The following is a 19,118-nucleotide window of genomic DNA, read 5'->3' as shown; positions in this document are numbered from 1 at the left end:
GAATTTGTACCGTTTGATCAGTTTTGGCATTGTGCTTGCCATGTCTGTGAGTGTGCAATATTATGCAAGTGACAGGAACCACAGGTAGTGTTTTCCCTTCGTGTTAATCTCAGCTGGAGGTGAGGAATCTTACAGAGCCTTAACTTTCTTGGTTGAGGTTTTTCAGTTTTGTCATGACACCCCTTTCCCCCCCCCACTTTAAATTTTCCACATCAGATGCTGATTTTTTTTAATCCACAGGAAATTGGAACAGATACTGTACTTCTGCATATTGTCGTATGCAGTTTTAAAAGGGCATGTCATTGTGTGCACTTCTGCAGATACATTTTCCCCCATTTGAATAAAGCATTTTGCCAATTATGCAGAGAAATCTGTATTCCAATCTGTCTTTAAGTTTGGAAAATATGAATGTCATGTTTGCACTGAAATGCAAACTAAATACATTTCTCACTCAATCCTAATTCAGGCAGCTACATTTCAGTGCACCATCCAGCATTTCTATAACAGCTTAGACCGGAGAAAGGTAAATTCTATGCAATTGGACTGGCAATTTCTTTCAGGTCTAGCTGTGTTTGGCCGAGAATAATAAAGCCTGGAGTTCCATTTACGTGGCCTCCCTTCCAACTTTCAAAAAATAAAAAAATGAAAGACATGATGTTGGAAACATACTGTCTCTTCCCCCCTCCTCCCAAAATGATTTATAAATTGTGTACAGGTGTGTCTCTCAATCTAATGTGTTACTTTGAGGAACAAAAGACACAACATTCCTGTCTTCACGTGCCTAAATCCAATGCCCTCACGTATATTCCACTCTAATATTCTATTGTGAAATGTAGAGAATGTGAGATGCCTGTTTCATGCACACAAGATGAAAATATCCATTGCCAGTTTTAGGAGAATGTCCATCTACCTCTGGACATGCCCAGCAGCTGCCCTAAAAGACCAGTACAGGTGATCACACAAGACAAACACAAAACAAAATAATGCAACTCAAAATGCTATAGGAAACATAAGTCTCCTGGCCAGGCAAAATATCCTGCGTCCTCGTACCAGAAGATCATATCTACTCACGAGGAGGCGGGGCTTTGTTACGGTGCTGCCAGTAGCCCCAGAGAAGAGCTCTCTGGAAAAACTGGAACCCGTCCGGTCCGGGATCCCCTTTTTGAAATGGGGATCGAAGGAGAGCCTAGGAGAATTCTCTCTGAAGCAGATGGTGAGCAGCAGAAGGAGAAGAATCGGAGGCAAACCCGGACTTCTTCCCTCTGAAGAAATCACCCAGCATGGATCGGAGGCAGGGAGCCATATTTGGCACTGAGCCATGAGTAACCCTTTACCGGGGGAGAAGAGAAGAACCAATATAAGCTTAAAATATATAACAACTAAGTAAGCTGAAGCCTTTGATTTATGAAACAGCCCCATTAAGCTGAAAATAAGAATGAAAATATTTGGCTGAAAGAAGAAAAGCAGCAGTGAGCCTATCTTATCAGTCTGCCTCAAAAGCGAAACTAACTAACTAACTCTTAATACAGCAGGCTGGTTTCAAAGCCGAGAGAGTGAGACGGAAAAATAAACCTTGTGTTTCTGGAAAAGAATCCCAGATGGTAATACCATCGGACAGGATTCAAGAGACTTGAGTTTTGTGAATGCAGTTTGGCTTGGATGTATTTCTCTTTCTTCTTTCCTGGACTCTGTAAACTTTTGATAATAGAATCTGGTGGTTTTCTGGAGAAGAAAGAAGGAGCTGACGTGGTCGACTGGACTGAGGAGTATTAATGGATTAATAGGAAGATCATAAGACGGGCTTCAAGGACAGTTACTGGACAGTCTGAAACTCTGTGATTGTTGTTTTGGTTTGTTGGACTGTGTGTGAGACTGATAATAGTAGCTTGCTAGACTCGGGAGAAGAATTGTGCCATGGTTCTATTTGAATTTGAATTTGCTGGTCTAAAAGTTGATTTTTATATTATAATATTTGGATAAAGATTGGAGAGAGATCTAAGGGGAGGTTTAGGGTTAGGGGTTTGGATTGTTGATAAAAGTGTGGAAACTGTTGAATGATATCGAAGGGGCGATCATTGTGGTTAAGGACATAGTATCATCTATACAAACCCCACTTATTTGAAAGCCTGAGATGGCCCCCCAAAATTTAAGACATCAAATGGAGACTTGGTCTGTGCAAGCTCAAAGTTTTGGAATACTGTAGTTGTTCAAGAAATAGAAAAGGAATGGCAGATTACTATGCAAAAGACAATAGTAACAGGGTTTCAGCAAGTGAATGAAGGTCTTAGCAAAATAGAAGATCTGATGAAAGTGATGAAAGAGGGGACATTAGACACCAAACAACAGTTAAATGAAGTTGCACAAACTTCAGAACCGACTTTATTGGGCATGACACCAAGTAACATAGATGGGATAAAGAGTCATTCAGTGACCTATGCAGCTTCCAATATTAAAAAGCATTCTGTTAAAAATCTCAAGAAAGCAGAGATATTGAAACAAGAGAAACTTATTGGGAAAATATGGAAAATGACAAAAATGGATATCCTGTCAGATGGGCTGAAAGAATGTTCAATTCAAAAGAAAACTGAACGATGGGATGTATTGTATAAATGGCTGCAGTTACCAGATAGTGTTGGAGTAACATAGAATTAAACTAAAATTAAATTATAAGATGAAGGCAGGAGGGTAATCAAATTGTGAAAAAGCAAAAAGTTGATTTGTTATTGTAATATGAATTGATTGGATGATTGTATACTTTGTGTTCTCCTATCCCCCTAACCATTTCCCCCTTTTCCCTATTCCCCCTTATTTTTTATATACCCTACCTTGTCCTTAAATAATTATTCAAAAAAAAAAAAGATCATATCTACTCACAATTAGCACTATCATCATGTGGTCAACAGATTAAATATCAAACGCTGGGAAACACAGCATAAGCAGCTAGACAAACAACTTCCTGGTTGCTTCCTCAGATTAATGTAAGTAAAAACTGAAGGGGCATGGATTCCACCTTTCATATATACTGATCGGGTTTCAGCTGGTAGTTTAGATGTAGACGTCAGGAAAGGGATCTTGGAGAGTGGTGAATGACAACATCTCTAAGCCAAAAAATCATGGTATGTGACAGCCCGGATTAAGTTAGACTGCAACTCTCCACTGGGCCCAGCCAGCACAAGCAAGTTGGGGTGTAACAGAAAATGCAATCCAGCAATATCTGGAGAGCCACAAGCTCCCCCGTCTCTGCTCTCAGCGACTACAACAAAGTCTCTCCCACAAAGCCAAGTAAACTTAATGAGCAATAGGAAAAAAAAGGGCTTCCAAACCAAGACAAAAAATGATTCCACGGAAGTATCTGGAGAAAGTGGCAGTTGCAATTGCAAAAATAATGTATGTGTAACGGCCTCCTTCTACCTCACAAAGGAAGGTCGCTACGTCACTCCACTGTTACTCTTCTGGTAGTCTGCCACCAACCATTCCCTGCAATAAGTATCTTCAGGCCGGAATGGATTTCAAACAAAATAACTAAAGTTTATTGATTGGTACATTAAGATTGGTATAACAAATAAATCAGGTAATCACATAAAGAAAGGCTCTAGCTCACACAGACTCATATCTCCACACAATCTGATCACTATCTCATCTCAACACTCACAGATCCTGATCTGACACTCACACACATACACACCCCTATATATCCCAGCTCCTCCCCCTGATGTCCCGCCTTCCGACCACCATTGGATGTTAACACTCCAGCCTAAACCTTGAAGGACAGGTGACATCATAGCTGTTTGTAACAGTATGCACTTCAAATTTTTTTAAAGAGACAGATTAGCAAAGGATATTTCTTCCTTAACCAAAGTCATAGCCTTCTATTCTGGGATAGCTTTTCCTCTTTACTCTCCCATAACTTTGATATTGCATGAGGAAACCATATTTTGCATTTCACAAAGAAGAAAAAAACCCTAAAGCTACTATATATTACATTTGTTGCCCGACATTAAGAGCATTCATTTAGCCACCTCAGACTTACTCCCACACAATCTCTAAGAACTCATGCTTCTTTTTCTTCAGAGGCTCTTCTTTACACCTGAACAGACAAGATATCTTTAAAAAGAGAATGGAGTTAATCTGAAGCTTGAAAAAAGGATGGAAAGCTATTCAACTTTTTTAAAAATTTCAGACTTGAGGGGAGGGAAGCCAGTTGTTTGTGGCAGTAGTAGCTCTGCAAAAAGCTTTATTTGAAAATAATTATTGCTGTGGTGTCACAGACTCAGTGTAGTATTAAGAAATCAGAGCCTTGCAATCTCAGTTGCCTGTTAATAATACATGTACGCTCCCCCCTTTACTGCTCTGTATTTGAACAAGCAGAATCACTTCTGAACATAGTGGGCATGATGCTTTGTGAGCCCCAGCATCTATATGCACAATTCATCTAAAACAGTGGTTACCAACCTTGGGTCCCAAACTGTTCTTAGACTAAAACTTCCAGAAGCCTTCACCACTAGTTGTGCTGGCAAGGATTTCTGGGAGCTGTAGTCCAAGAACATCTGTGGACCCAAGGTTGGGAACCACTGCTCTAGAGAGACAGCTGCAAGGAATGGACAAGGACAGTTGGAGGCTAGGCATCGTCAGACTCTGTAGCCCTATTCAGATGACAGGCCTTGTGTGTGCTCATTATCACTCTGCCCTGTTTCTTCTGCCTCAACTCCTATCGCTGAGTTATGTGTGGAGAGAATGGCACAGTGAGCTCTGGATCATTCACATTAAATCTATGAGTATGGTGGGTGGGTAAGGTACTCAAGATCTCACACTGCAGGGCTTTGCAAACTCCCTCCACTGTTCTACTACTATAGTTTGTTCCTCTGCATGTTTTTGTACCCTTTGCTTTTAAGGTGGATTCATATTTCAGCTGTCCACTCACCGGAGGGTCTGTCAGATTCTTCTCCTGACTGCAGTTGGGAGTGTTTTGTAAAGGCAGCAATGAACTCAGAAGCAATCTATTATCAAAGAAACCTTTATAAATCAACACCTCCTGGTTATTCCTGAAGTAACAAACAGAAAGCTTTGTTTTTTCAAAAATGATTCCAGTATTTTATACCATATGAGTTATCCAGAAAGGTACATGTTCCTGAGTCTCAGACAGAAATCCAACCACAGAAAAAAATGTTAGCAGTGGGGAAATGACAAAATGCAGAATTAATTCTGCCACAACAAATCCCAAGAAGCACCAGGTTCCTTGTGACAGTCACAGTTTGTGCTCATGCAGAACTTAGCTGTCAGGTTCAGTGCAGTGCCTGCATGAATCATGTAACTTTGGGCAGAAAAAGCATCCCTTACATAGTGTTGATGTTAGTGTTTCTCTGTTACCTATTATAATTTACAGGTCTGGCCTTTTTGCAGCTTCACCTGACATCTGTTCCGCTGCTGATTATGCATACAAGAGCAGGAGGGTGTGTGCGCAAGCCCAACCTTCCTCTCTCCCTAGCTCCATTGACCTTTTCACCTAGACTTTATTACACATGCTTAAGGAATGACTAAACAGGGCTATGGTGCTCCAGGATTCAAATACAGTATGTGATTCTGGATAAGAAAAATTAAAGCTTATGAGGATGTATTCCCTCCTAGACAGTAGGAAAAGGTAGTAGGAAAAGAGGAAGACTGAACACGAGATAGATCAACTCAATAAAGGAACAATGGAACACATGATTCTGATAAAGTGCTCACTATTAGTCATACCAGACTGGAGAAGGAACTGAGCAGGCACATTCAAACCCCACACTACTTTATGAATCCCATTTTCTAAAAGGTGTCATTTACCCCATTATAATTCTTTCTGAACTGAACCAGGAACACTAACAGCTGCAAGACAAGGATCTGACACATATCTGCATCTGTTTCTTTGTGATCTCCACACCGCCTATGGGACATCCAGTAATGTTAAAGAGTCAGGTCACGTGCCATTCAAAGTCTAGCCTGATCAACAAGGAGCATCACACATGCCAAGGCCTCTCTGAGAAATGTCTGACAGTGTATTCAAAATTATTCTTTCTAACCTTACAATTTCTCAGGTGCTTTGCCTGAGCAGGAACTCCTAAATTTGGTAGTGATACCAATCTGAAGATAAAAAAACTTCTCACATATATATCATAGCCGTTATGGAAGAGTGATGCCCATCTAACAACAAACAAATATTGAGGGTTGGGTCTGGCCTTCTAGGCAATTGTGACTAAAGATTATTTCCTGAAACATTCAGTAGCTTTCACATATCTGTATAGCTTCTGACTTACAATTTGCACAAGATGAATATATTATAAAGACATAATACTAGCAATATTTCTAATGCAAATTATCATTTTAAGCTCTTCAACTGCAACAGGAAATCCTAATATATTGTAAATGAATTGCATTCTGGCAGATGGCTTTCTCTAGCTTTGCCATTCTATGGGGAATTTATCTAGTTGGATGGAGGTGCCTCCTCACACAGAGGGATCTTTGAGGTTTTCTCCCTATCCCAATATGCAAATTAATATTTATTTATTTATTTATTTATTTATTTATTTGCTTGCTTATTTATTTATTTACCATCCATTTAGTGGCAAGCCACTACTCTGTGCGATTTACAAAACATAAAAATGGTGACAACAGCACCAAAAGTAATGACAATTAAACAAAATAGCATAAGAGTCTATTTCTCTGTCACCAGTGGTTGGGGACGGATGGGGGAGAGGATACTGTGAAAAGCCTCTCTGAAATGCTCTGCTTTTACCAGCTTCCAATAGACTGGAAAGGAAGAGAACTAGTAAATAAGGGCAGAAAGCAGAGGAAGAAACTGTGTGTAGAGTCACTCTCCCTTTACTTCTGGCATTCATTTACTGGTTTAAAACATGGGTCTCAAAGGAGGCCTCATGCCACCCATCAGGTCTGTTCCAACAGAAATTCTGGCACGTTCTTCCAACCATTAAGAGGAATCAGTAGATGAGCCACCAGGGAATGTGCAAGAACCCAGATGGCCAGCACTTATGAAATGATGATCTCTTTAATTTAGGAGGCAAGTCATTGATAAGTTAATTACAAAGCTTAATGAGGTAATGGTTTCAGCCCTGGTTTTCATGAGCCCATCATTGTGTGCACTTGGATGAACAGGCTCAATAAATATCCAGGATGTTATGAACTGCCCTTTATATGTGGATAAGGAATCACATATGTTACCATCTAAGTTGTAACAGTAAGGGCTACTTACTGAATTACCAAAGAGTGTTACCAGATCATATTGATCACAGATTACTAAAAGAGAAAAATATATGATAGGCATATACAGTGGTGCCTCGCTTAGCGACGTTAATCCATTCCAGAAAAACGTTGCTAAGCGATTTCATCGCTAAGTGATTTTAAAAAGCCCATAGAAACACATTAAAAGGTGTTTAATGTGTTCCTATGGGCTTAAAAACTCACCTTAAGCGAAAATCCTCCACAGGGGTGGCCATTTTCGGTGCCTCTAAAGCGAGGCAAAACAGCGGGCGGCCATTTTGTTTTCCCAGCGGCCATTTTGAAACTGCCGATCAGCTGGCCGAAAATGGGGACTTTGCGATGATCACTTCCCCGTGATCATCGCAAAGCGAAATTTCCCCATAGGGACCATCGCAAAGCGATCGCTTTTGTGATCGCAAAAAGTCCATCGCAAAGTGATTTCGTCGCTCAATGGAGCGATTGCTAAGCGAGGCACCACTGTATAAAGAAGGATTATGCTAGGTTACCTATAATGAGAGCAATTGCTTGCTTTTAAGTGGAGAACAAATCTGCATAGATCCACTCATACTTTTGCATTCCCTAGACTAGTCAGCCTCAAGCATGTCATTGGGAATGGCAGTGTAGCATTTCAGCTGAATGTCAGTGGAAGGTGAAAATGTAACCCTTCTCATTGACAATTCTGCTGATTGAAGTGCCTTTACCTCAGTGTATGCTTCACTCAGGGCTAGATAGATGCAATATAGGGGATCCATGTGATGACTCTCTTAGTATTTATTATTTGTATACAGTGGTGCCTCGCATAGCGATGTTAATTCGTTCCAAAAAAACCATCGCTATGTGAAACCATCGCTATGCGAAACACCATTTTCCATAGGAATGCATTGGAAACCGGTTAATCCGTTCCAATTGGAACGGATTGCCATCGTTAAGCGAAAAAACCCATAGGAAACATCGTTAAGCGAAACAATGTTTCCTCCATTGGAATGTATTGAAGCTGACTCAATACATTTCAATGGCTTTGCGAAGTCAATTTTTGCAAATTTAAGTGTGTCATAAAAGGGTCAAAATGGTTTTAAATGCTTGGATTAGCTTCTGCACCGTCTAAAACGGATGCAAAAGTTAATTTGGCTTTGATCTGACTTTTCGTTAATTAATGGTGAATTTTTCCCCCCAACTTTTGACAGCTGTCAAAATCTGACAGCTCCATTATTTCCTATGGGGGAAGAAAAGAATTCACAAAAAATTAATGAAGACTCAGCAACTGTTCTAAATGCTTGGATTCGTTAGAGGATCCCCTAAGTCGTGTGCAAACCTGATTTGGCTTTGATCTGAACTTTCGTTAATTTATGGCGAATTGTTTTCTCCCCCATAGGAAAGCATGGAGCTGTCAGATTTTGACAGGTCCATTGGTTTCTATGGGCAGAAAAAAAAATTAACCATAAATTAACAAAAAGTGAGATCAAAGCCAAATCAGGTTTGCACATGACTTAGGGGGTCCTCTAACGAATCCAAGCATTTAGAACCGTTTTTGACCCTTCTAAGACACTTTTTTAATTGAAAAAAGAAACATTGTTAAGTGAAGCAGGGGACCTAAAATCGCATTCGTTATGCGAAACATGGTCCCAAACTTCACTAAGCGAAAATCGCCCATAGGAAACATCGTTATACGGTGCATATTATTTTCTTAAAAAACACATCATTATGCGAATTCATTGCTAAACGAGGCAATCGTTAAGCAAGGCACCACTGTATTTGCTTAATCAATTCATCCATCCATGTACCTGTTTATTACATTGCTGACCCACCTTTCCACTAGCTAGTAGTGCTCAAGACAGCTTTGAAACATCATAAAATAGAATAAAAATAAATGTATAGAAAACAGATTCAAAGATAAAATCAGTAAAATCAACAGTCCAGAAACAGCATAGTTAGAAACCATCATTTGTTGTTGTTGTTGTTTAGTCATTAAGTTGTGTCCAGTTCTTTGTGACCCCCATGGACCAGAGCACACCAGGCCCTTCTGTCTTCCACTGCCTCCTGGAGTCGGGTCAAATTCATGTTGGTAGCTTTGATGACAATGTCCAACCATCTCATCCTCTGCCATCTCCTTCTCCTCGTGCCCTCACACTTTCCCAACATCAAGGTCTTTTCTAGGGAATCTTCTCTTCTCATGAGATGGCCAAAGTATTGAAGCCTCAGCTTCAGAATTTGTCCTTCCAGTGAACACTCAGGGTTGATTTCCTTCAGAATTGATAGGTTTGTTCTCCTTACAGGGCAGAGGACTCTCAAGAGTCTCCTCCAGCACCACAATTCAAAAGCATCAATTCTTCAGCGGTCAGCCTTCTTTATGGTCCAGATTTCACTTCCATATATCACCACTTACAAGAAAATTAATGCAGATTTCTATTTTATTATGTTGTAAATTTTAGCACCTATTTTGTTACAAAATAACTACTGTTAGACATTAGGAATACTTCCAAAGAGAGGGCTCCTAGTGCTAATACTCAAAGTATATTGTGAAGCTATTTCATCTCTTTTCCTTAACATATTCCCCTAGTTAAGAAAAGGAAAGAGAGAGAGAGAAATAGAATGAGCAATGAGCAGATACAGGAAGGTTAGATACAGATGTCAACCAGTTGTCTAGCACTCTCATAAAATTTTGAGCATGAGACCATGTGAATGCATAGGAAAAGCTTTGTCTGGGGGCACTTTAAGCAAAGACCACCAAGGAATGGACAGGCTTTAGAAGCAGGGAGCTGAGTTGAAATATTTTCACTCTGAGGTGTTGGAGGCCTATGGCAAATGAAATAAGAAGGAAATAAGAAGGGGGAGGAGGAGACTAGCACAAGAAGCAGGAAACTTACAAAACTTTTTCATGACAGCGAATATTTCCATGTGAATGGTGAGCAAACAGAAATGTTCAGGCAGTCCAAGGCATATTAGCAACTTCAGGAAAAATTCTGGAGCAGTTATATATTTTTTTTCTTTTGGAAACTATAGAGAATTTCATTACAGAGATTGGTGTTCAACTTGACTATAACTCTACAGTATACCAACAGTTATTGAGCTATGCATGAAAAGCATAAACCCTTCACAACCCAGACACCTTAAATTATAAGCCACATTTTCAATAGAGCTACTATTACAATTTCAAATTCAGATTTAAAATTTACTGTAATTTTTTCAATTTCCCTAGTCTGAGGTACATCTGCAAGAGTGTGACATGTCTCACACAGATTCCAAAAACCTTGTACAGAACTGGATCTCTCCCCTCCCCTCCTCACACACAGCTTGCACTGACATACAAAACTTAGCACTTATTGCAAGAGTGGAACATATGTAGACAGTACTTGCATTTCTGCAAAACATAGTTTCCAGGCTCAAGTCTGAGAATAACAACTACCACATCACCTGGAAGACCTTCTTATTTTATTGTAGGTGATAAACATTAGAGAATGCAACAAATGTAGATAGTTTCCCTTCATTACAAAACTGTTCACTATTTGCAGCTTCCGTCTTTCTAGGGATACGAGTAATGTACATCCGGCACATATAGGAACTTGCAAAAAGATTCTTGTTATTTAACCAGCTTATCCTGATGTGTGAAGATCCTCTGTAGTTACCTTTTGCTGAAGGAAATATACTTCTCCTTCAAATGCTCTTCCAAAAATAAATACAGCACACAGTAGCCCCTTTACATGTTATATTTCTTTACAGCCTCTTCACACAAGGGCTTCTGCAGGACGTTTGGTGGGTGGAGCAAAATGGCATACAGGTATGTTATCACCCCTAGTCTTTATACATTATAATAACAGATGCTTTAAGGATTCAGGGGCAAGCCTGCTCATGACCTGACAGAAGGACTTTCTTTCAAATGCTGGTGCAGCAACCATAGGCACTAGAAGCAATAGCACTTTGTTTTGTATGTTGCTTTGTTCCTACCTGTCTAGAGATATACAGCAGAGATGAAGAATTGATGCTGTGGTGAGGAGGACATCTAGGGATGTGCGGATCAAACAGAACATCTTTCCATAAATCCAGTTATCTTGAACTAGTTCAATGGCTCCGAATGGCATCACCAAAACTGATACTAGCAAGTCAGCAAATGCAAGAGATACTATGAAGTAATTGGTCTTTATCTTCCTGCAAAAAGAACAAACATGTCGTGATGCAAAAGGCAGATATAACAGCAATTCACTACAAAGTCTGAATCAATCTGGCGTTGATGAAGATAACACAGCAACTTCCCAAAAGGTTTAAATTCTGCATTTTGAAGTGTTCCCCCCCCCCACACCTTTGTAAAGCAGACACCTGTTTGGAGCCATCACTTTTTTTTTTTGTGGCACACCCAATGCAAGAACATAGAAACAGCTAGGCTGGGTAAGACCAAGAGCCTATCTAGTCCAGCAAATTGTTCACACAGTGGCCAACCAGTTGTCTATGAGCAACTGCACTCTTCAGCTTCTACTTCCCAGCAACAGTTATACAGAGACCCAGTCCCACTAGCACTGGAACAAATATATATCCACCAGGACTAGAAATGGCCCTGGGTTCTTGTAGTATGAGTGAGGGAGAAAAAACATATCCACAAGAAGGAGAGAACATCTTCCACTATGTAGAAATTTTGCATAATATGACATACCTCCATCATCTCCCCCCCCCCATATTTGTCATTTTCATCAGCTGAACAGCCACAAAGCTTGTAGCCTTCCCTCCTAGAGGATTTGTGCTAAGCGATGGGTGTGGCGGTAGCACAAGCTGAGGAGTGGCACACCACATGCCCAAGAAGGGACCACTGGTGGTAGCTTTTGTCTATCTGCTGCCCATCCCAACCATAAGGTATCTAATGCAACAGTCCCCATAGCCCCACAGCAGGACACAGCAACAGTTGTGGAGAAAGCTGTAGTTCCTACTGCCACCAGAGACCGATTATGGAGAGCAGTGCAGAGCAGCAGAACCTTCCAAAGTGGCAGGTGACCCTGTGAAAGCCATGGGGAGCAAATCTGCAATGTCTGGCACGCCACCAGCGGTGGTGAAGTATTCACAACGACAAATGCTAAGGTGACTTGATGAGTATTTTGTGGAAAGTATACCTGAAATCCAAGAAAACAGTGCCTACCAGACCCCTCGTGGCCATGTTTATGTATTTTTCCAATCTACTTTTAATGAGACAAGAAGTCTGTGTATTGCAACATAGCTCAGTAATTTACATATCTGGCTGTGGAGCCAGAGGTTGGGAGTTTGATTCCTCATTGTGCCTTGATGATCCATAGAGTCCCTTTCAGCTCTGCAGTTCTAAGATTATTAAGATCATTAAATAGTTTTTAACTGCACCAATTATTATTACAGTAGCATATGCATTTCTCCTTCATGGATTGCTGCCTTGTCGTGGAGAAGGGGCTTGAGTAATTCAGATAAACTATGCGCTATGCCGTGCAGGGACACCCAAGACGGACAGGTCATAGTGGAGAGTTCTGACTAAATGCAAACCGTCTGGAGCAGGAACTGGCAAACCACTACAATATCTTTGCCAAGAAAACCCAATGGACAGAAACAAAAGGCTAAAAGATATGGCACTTGAAGATGGGTCCAACATGCCACTGAGGAAGAGCGGAGGACAAGTACAAGTAGCTTTAGAGCTAATGAAGTGGTTGAGCCAAAGCCAAAAGGACGTTCAGCTTCAGACGCGCCTGGAAGTGAAAGGAAAATCCAATGATGCAAAGAAAAATACTGCATAGGAACCTGGAATGCAAGATCTATGAATCTTGTTAAGCTGGATGTGGTCCAACAGGAGATGGCAAGAATAAATATTGACATCCTGGGCGTCAGTGAACTAAAATGGACGGGAATGGGTGAATTCAGATGATTATCATATCTATTATTGTGGGCAAGAATCCTGTAGAAGAAATGGAGTAGCCCTCATAGTCAAAAAAAGAGTGGGAAAAGCTGTCCTGGGATACAATCTCAAAAATGACAGAATGATTTCAATACGAATCCAAGGCAGATCTTTCAACATCACAGTTATCCAAGTTTATGCACTAACCACCAATGCGGAAGAGGCTGAAATTGATCAAGTCTATGACGACTTACAACACCTCCTAGAACTGACACCAAAGAAAGATGTTCTTCTTATTATAGGGGATTGGAATTCTAAAGTAGGGAGTCAAGAGATAAAAGGAACAACAGGTAAGTTTGGCCTTGGAGTTCAAAACAAAGAAGGGCAAAGGCTAATTTTCCAACAACATAAGAGGCGACTCTACACATGGACATCACCAGATGGGCAATACTGAAACCAGATTGATTATGTTCTCTGCAGCCAAAGATGGAGAAGCTCTATACAGTCAGCAAAAACAAGACCTGGAGCTGATTATGGCTCTGATCATCAGCTTCTTATAGCAAAACTCAAGTTTAAACTGAAGAAAGTAGGAAAAACCACTGGGCTAGTCAGGTATGATCTAAACCAAATCCCTTATGAATACACAGTGGAAGAATAGATTTAAGGAACTAGATTTGGTGGACAGAGTGCCTGAAGAACTATGGATGGAGGCTCGTAACATTGTACAGGAAGTACCAACAAAAACCATCCCAAAGAAAAGGAAATGCAAGAAAGCAAAGTGGCTGTCCAATGAGGCCTTACAAATAGCAGAGAAGAGAAGGGAAACAAAATGCAAGGGAGATAGGAAAGTTACAGAAAATTGAATGCAGATTTCCAAAGAATAGCAAGGAGAGACAAGAGGGCCTTCATAAAGGAACAGTGCAAAGAAATAGAGGAAAACAATAGAAAGGGAAAAACCAGAGATCTGTTCAAGAAAATGGGAGATACTAAAGGATACTTTGCATCTTGTGCAAAGATGGACATGATAAAGGAGAAAAATAAAGGCCTCAAAGAAGCAGAAGACATCAAGAAGAGGTGGCAAGAATACACAGAGGAATTATATCAGAAAGTTTTGGATATCCCGGACAACCCAGACAATGTAGTTGCTGACCTAGAGCCAGACATCCTGGAGAGTGAGGTCAAGTGACCCTTAGAAAGCATGACTAACAACGCCAGTGGAGGCGATGGCATTCCAGTTGATCTATTTAAAATTTTAAAAGATGATGCTGTTAAGGTGCTACACTCAATATGCCAGCAAGTTTGGAAAACTCAGCAGTGGCCAGAGGATTGAAAAAGATCAGTCTACATCCCAATCCCAAAGAAGGGCAGTGCCAGAGAATGCTCCAACTATCAAAAAATTGCACTCATTTCACACGCTAGTAAGGTTATGCTCAAAATCCTACAAGGTAGGCTTCAGCAGTATGTGGACCGAAAACTGCCAGAAGTACAAGCTGGATTTTGTAGGGACAGAGGAACTAGAGACCAAATTGCTAACATGCACTGGATTATGGAGAAAGCCAGAGAGTTCCAGAAAAACATTTACTTCTGCTTCATTGACTACACAAAAGCCTTTGACTGTGTGGACCACAACAAACTATGGCAAGTTCTTAAAGAAATGGGAGTGCCTGACCATCTTATCTATCTCCTGAGAAATCTATACGTGGGACAGGAAGCAACAGTTAGAACTAGATATGGAACAACTGATTGGTTCAAAATTGGGAAAGGAGTACGACAAGGCTGTATATTGTCTCCCTGCTTATTTAACATATGCAGAGTACATCATGTGAAAGGCAGAACTGGAGGAATCCCAAACTGGAATTAAGATTGCCGGAAGAAATATCAATAACCTCAGATGCGCAGATGATACCACTCTGAAGGCAGAAAGTGATCAGGAATTAAAGAACCTATTAATGAGAGTGAAAGAGGAGAGCGCAAAAAATGGTCTGAAGCTCAACATCAAAAAAACTGAGATCATGGCCACTGGTCCCATCACCTCCTGGCAAATAGAAGAGGAAGATATGGAGGCAGTGACAGATTTTACTTTCTTGGGCTCCATGATCACTGCAGATGGTGACAGCAGCCATGAAATTACAAGACTCCTGCTTCTTGGGAGGAAAGCGTTGACAAACCTCGACAGCATCTTAAAAAGCAGAGACATCACCTTGCTGACAAAGATCCACATAGTCAAAGCTATGGTTTTTCCAGTAGTGATGTACGGAAGTGAGAGCTGGACCATAAGGAAGGCTGAGCGCCAAAGAATTCATGCTGTTGAATTATGTTTCTGGAAGAGACTCTTGAGGGTCCCCTGGACTGCAAGGAGAACAAACCTATCCATTTTGAACGAAATCAACCCTGAGTGCTCACTGGAAGGACAGAGCCTGAAGCTGAGGCTCCAATACTTTGGCCATCTTATGAGAAGAGAAAACTCCCTGATAAAGACCAGAATGTTGGGAAAGTGTGAAGGCAAGAGGAGAAGGGGACAACAGAGGATGAGATGGTAGAACAGTGTCATCAAAGCAACCAACTTGAATTTGACCCAACTTCAGGAAGCAGTGGAAGACAGGAGGGCCTGGCATGCTCTGGTCATGGGGTCACGAAGGGTCGGATACGACTTCACGATTAAACAACAACATTACTAGGTATGGGTGTGAAAGCTGAAACAGTAATTTTAAAAACTTGATTCATTTGGAATATGATGCTGGAGAATAGTTTTGTGAATATCTTGAACCACAGAAAGATGAAAAATGGTTCCCATATCAAATCAAGACTGAACTATCTCTGGAGGCAAAATTTTTTGAAACTCAGGCAGTCCTACTTTGGGCACATCATGAAAAGGCAAGATTCTCTTTATAAGACAATAATGCTTGGAAAGGTGGAAGGCAGCAGCAAAACAGAAAGGTCAAACACGAGATGGATTGACTATTTAAAGAAAGCCACAGGTTTGAGTTTACAGGGCAGCTGAGGATAGGACATTTTGGAGATAACTCATTTGTGACTTGAGCGCACATCATAACAACTCAAATTATATGGCTTCTTCAAAGTCTGCACACTTGGAAATTCTGGTTGAGATGAAAAGATCTGTTGTTCATGCCCAGATGAGAACTGTCCCTGCAGGAGGAGTTTGTTTGTTTTCTCTGGAACCGCTCTGACCATCAAAGAGAGAAGATGCTTTCTTCTAAAAAAAAACAACGCTTGTCTTCAGCTGTGGAAACTGCTACAAAAAACACAAGCAAGGTAGCCCACTTCTAACAGTTTTATCACTTTATTTCCTTGTCATTTCCTCTGAGTAGCCAAACCTTTCCTGTACCCATTCCTGACACTGTCCAGTGTATTTCCCATCTACATTTTTAATTACGAGCTGTCATTTGTGAGGGCTGCCAAATAAATAAAGACTGTACCTGCACATTACCCTAAAGTTCCAGCCATCGTTTATGTAAGCCACAAATTTAGTCATGAATCCTACCTCAGATGACAAAATGAACCACAGTTTCCTTTCCTTTTTCTACTCTGTTTCTCTCCCATGTCTTTTCTTAGTCCACATCTTAGTTTAGCTGTTGGAGTATGTTGCACTACGGCAGTGTATAAAAGCTGAAATAATAAATAAATACTGCAATTGTGCAACACCACAAGAAAGAAAAACTAGCATAAGTTGTTCTTCCCCTCTTTTTATTTGGTTGGTTTTACTTATTTTTGTTCTGTTTTGTTTTGCATTTGCTCCATGTTTCTTGTTACCACTTTAAAATTATTTGATTTTTAAAAGCACGATATCAGTTATTAAATAAATAAAATAACGTGACCTCTGTGAAGAATAGCATAGCTGAGTTACATAAATAATATCACATTGAAGAGGTTATCATGTGACTAATTTACTTTTAAACTAGCTTGCTTTTTCTTTTTAATTTGACTCTGCATAGTAATAACTAAGTACATATGTTTTGATCTCATCAAAATCCTCTACCCTCAGACTATTTTGTCTTGTTTAAAAGTATTTCACAACCATTTAAAATTGGTTATATAGACATAGTTCTGCTGACTTTCATTGTTTCCTATGTTTTAAAGTTAACTTGCTGATTCAGTCCCAAAATAATAGGAGCAGGCAATATTCTTAACACTGTATTCATTATGCTTTCTTCAGGCAAGCCTTCCTGATCATTAGATGCTGCGTCTTACACAGAAACAAAACTACGTAAATGTCTTATTATTGTTTATCAGGGGCTGGACTACAGAAGAAAAGCGAAACAAAAATCAATTTAACGCTGCATTGATAGCGCCCATTTCTGATGTCTCATACAGTTGCTCTAATTGCAAAGTCTGGAAAGGCACAGGATATTTGGTTGTCAACCTTGCTTTTTGCTTAAATCAGTAAAGTTTCCAAATTACAAAACTCTACTGCTTGCTGAATAGTGCAGACAATGCTTCAAATCATGATGGAGTATTTATAAACTATCAATCTTTGGCCTAAATGTGCTCTGTTCCTTTGGCTTTTATTCAGATAATTTATTCCTGTCTTTATCCTCACAGCTTCCCTCTAAATACTTCCAAGATTGTCAACATTCCTATTTACTTTTTGGAGAAAAACAAGTATATAATACTCTTTATTTAAAAAATTTATTTATTTTATTTATTTATTTTATTTATATCCCACCTATCTGGTCGGTTAAGACCACTCTAGGCGGCTAACAGCATAAAACCTTAGGAGAGGGAGGAAATAATAGGAGAGGGAGAAGAGAGGGCATCAGGAATTGTCTGGAGGGAAGGCCTGCCGAAACATCCATGTTTTTAGTTGATTTTTAAAGATACCCAGCGAGGGTGCCACGCGAATCTCAGGAGGTAGGTTGTTCCAAAGGCGAAGAGCCACCACCGAGAAGGCCCAATTTCTTGTCTTTACCTTCCGGGCCTCCCTCGGCGTTAGGCTCCTCAGCCTCACCTCCTGGCTCGCACGAGTGACACGGGTAGATCTTGGTGGGAGTAGGCGTTCCACCAAAAGAAAATCTCAAAGTAGATTGGGTTTTTCTGTAGCTATCTACAATAAAGGTTATACTGTAGATAAGGTCACAAGATGACTCTTGCTGAATCAGACCAGCACTGCAACAAAGTTTATCCTATCATTTTCTAAGGTGGCTATCCAGGTTTCTCAGTGAGGGACCTCTGCTAGCTTTGGTTCCAGAGATTCCTTGAGCTGGTAAATCCGTCACTGTTCTGGTCTTTCATTTTAAAATCTTAGAAGCAGTGCTTTGGAATCTTGGGAAGCTACAGTAATATTCCAAGTTTATATCATAACATCTCATTCAATCAATCCATCATTCTTCCCCACTTCCACTCTATGTATTGGTTACACGAAATAACTCTACAAGAAACATGTAAAATAAGGAAATGCTGCAACCACCTGAACTTCTGCAAGGGAGAGTGAATATAGCATCCCTGAGTGATTATACTAGAAAGGCTCCTGGTTTGTACAAAGAAAGTATGATAAACTGAAAGTACCTTTTACCACAGTTCTCTGCTTGATTTGACATTTCCCATATGATTTATGTATTTCAGTGATGCAAGTTCTAGACATGCAGACACTGGATAATAAAAAGACCACACACCTGTTCTATAAATTCTAACCTAAGACACACTGCAAAAAATCAAAAGTTTGACGTCATGTTAATTGCTGGGATAGGAAAAAGGGTAGAGAGAATGTTATTTATCACACTGTTTATATTTGAAATGATTTGCACATTTTTCTCTTCCCAAGAATTGCAAAACAGAAAAGCTTATTCTTCCAAAGAAATTGATGCTAACATTTGTGTGGACTCACCTGAGCTGTCTGTCCCTGCATACAGCCACCATCACCAGTAGATTCCCCAGGATAGCCATAAGAATAACTGCAGAGATGAAGCTGAGCAGCACTATCTTTGCCACGCCAAATTCCTCAATTGAGCTGAAAAAGAAAAGACATGAAACAATATTGTGGGAGAACAGGAACTTTCTGGAATTTAGATAAACAGCC

At 40.2% G+C, this 19,118-nt stretch overlaps 1 protein-coding gene across 2 annotated transcripts in view; it reads right to left on the bottom strand.

The window, feature by feature from the left end:
• Window positions 1-19,118, bottom strand: part of HTR4 (5-hydroxytryptamine receptor 4) — a 242,181-nt gene that overhangs the window by 92,588 nt on the left and 130,475 nt on the right. For both annotated transcript variants that reach the window (XM_072990255.2, XM_020780479.3), the window contains exons 3-4: window positions 18,927-19,049; window positions 11,191-11,391 (exon numbers count right to left, since the gene is read on the bottom strand). In XM_072990255.2, the coding sequence (XP_072846356.1) occupies window positions 11,191-11,391; window positions 18,927-19,049 (324 nt within the window). The remainder of the gene's footprint in view (window positions 1-11,190; window positions 11,392-18,926; window positions 19,050-19,118) is intronic.

Source organism: Pogona vitticeps, chromosome 2 (assembly GCF_051106095.1).
Source record: "Pogona vitticeps strain Pit_001003342236 chromosome 2, PviZW2.1, whole genome shotgun sequence".
Lineage (NCBI taxonomy): Eukaryota > Metazoa > Chordata > Lepidosauria > Squamata > Agamidae > Pogona > Pogona vitticeps.
The sequence above is the reverse complement of the archived record's forward strand: the minus strand, read 5'-3'. Positions and strand labels throughout refer to the sequence as shown.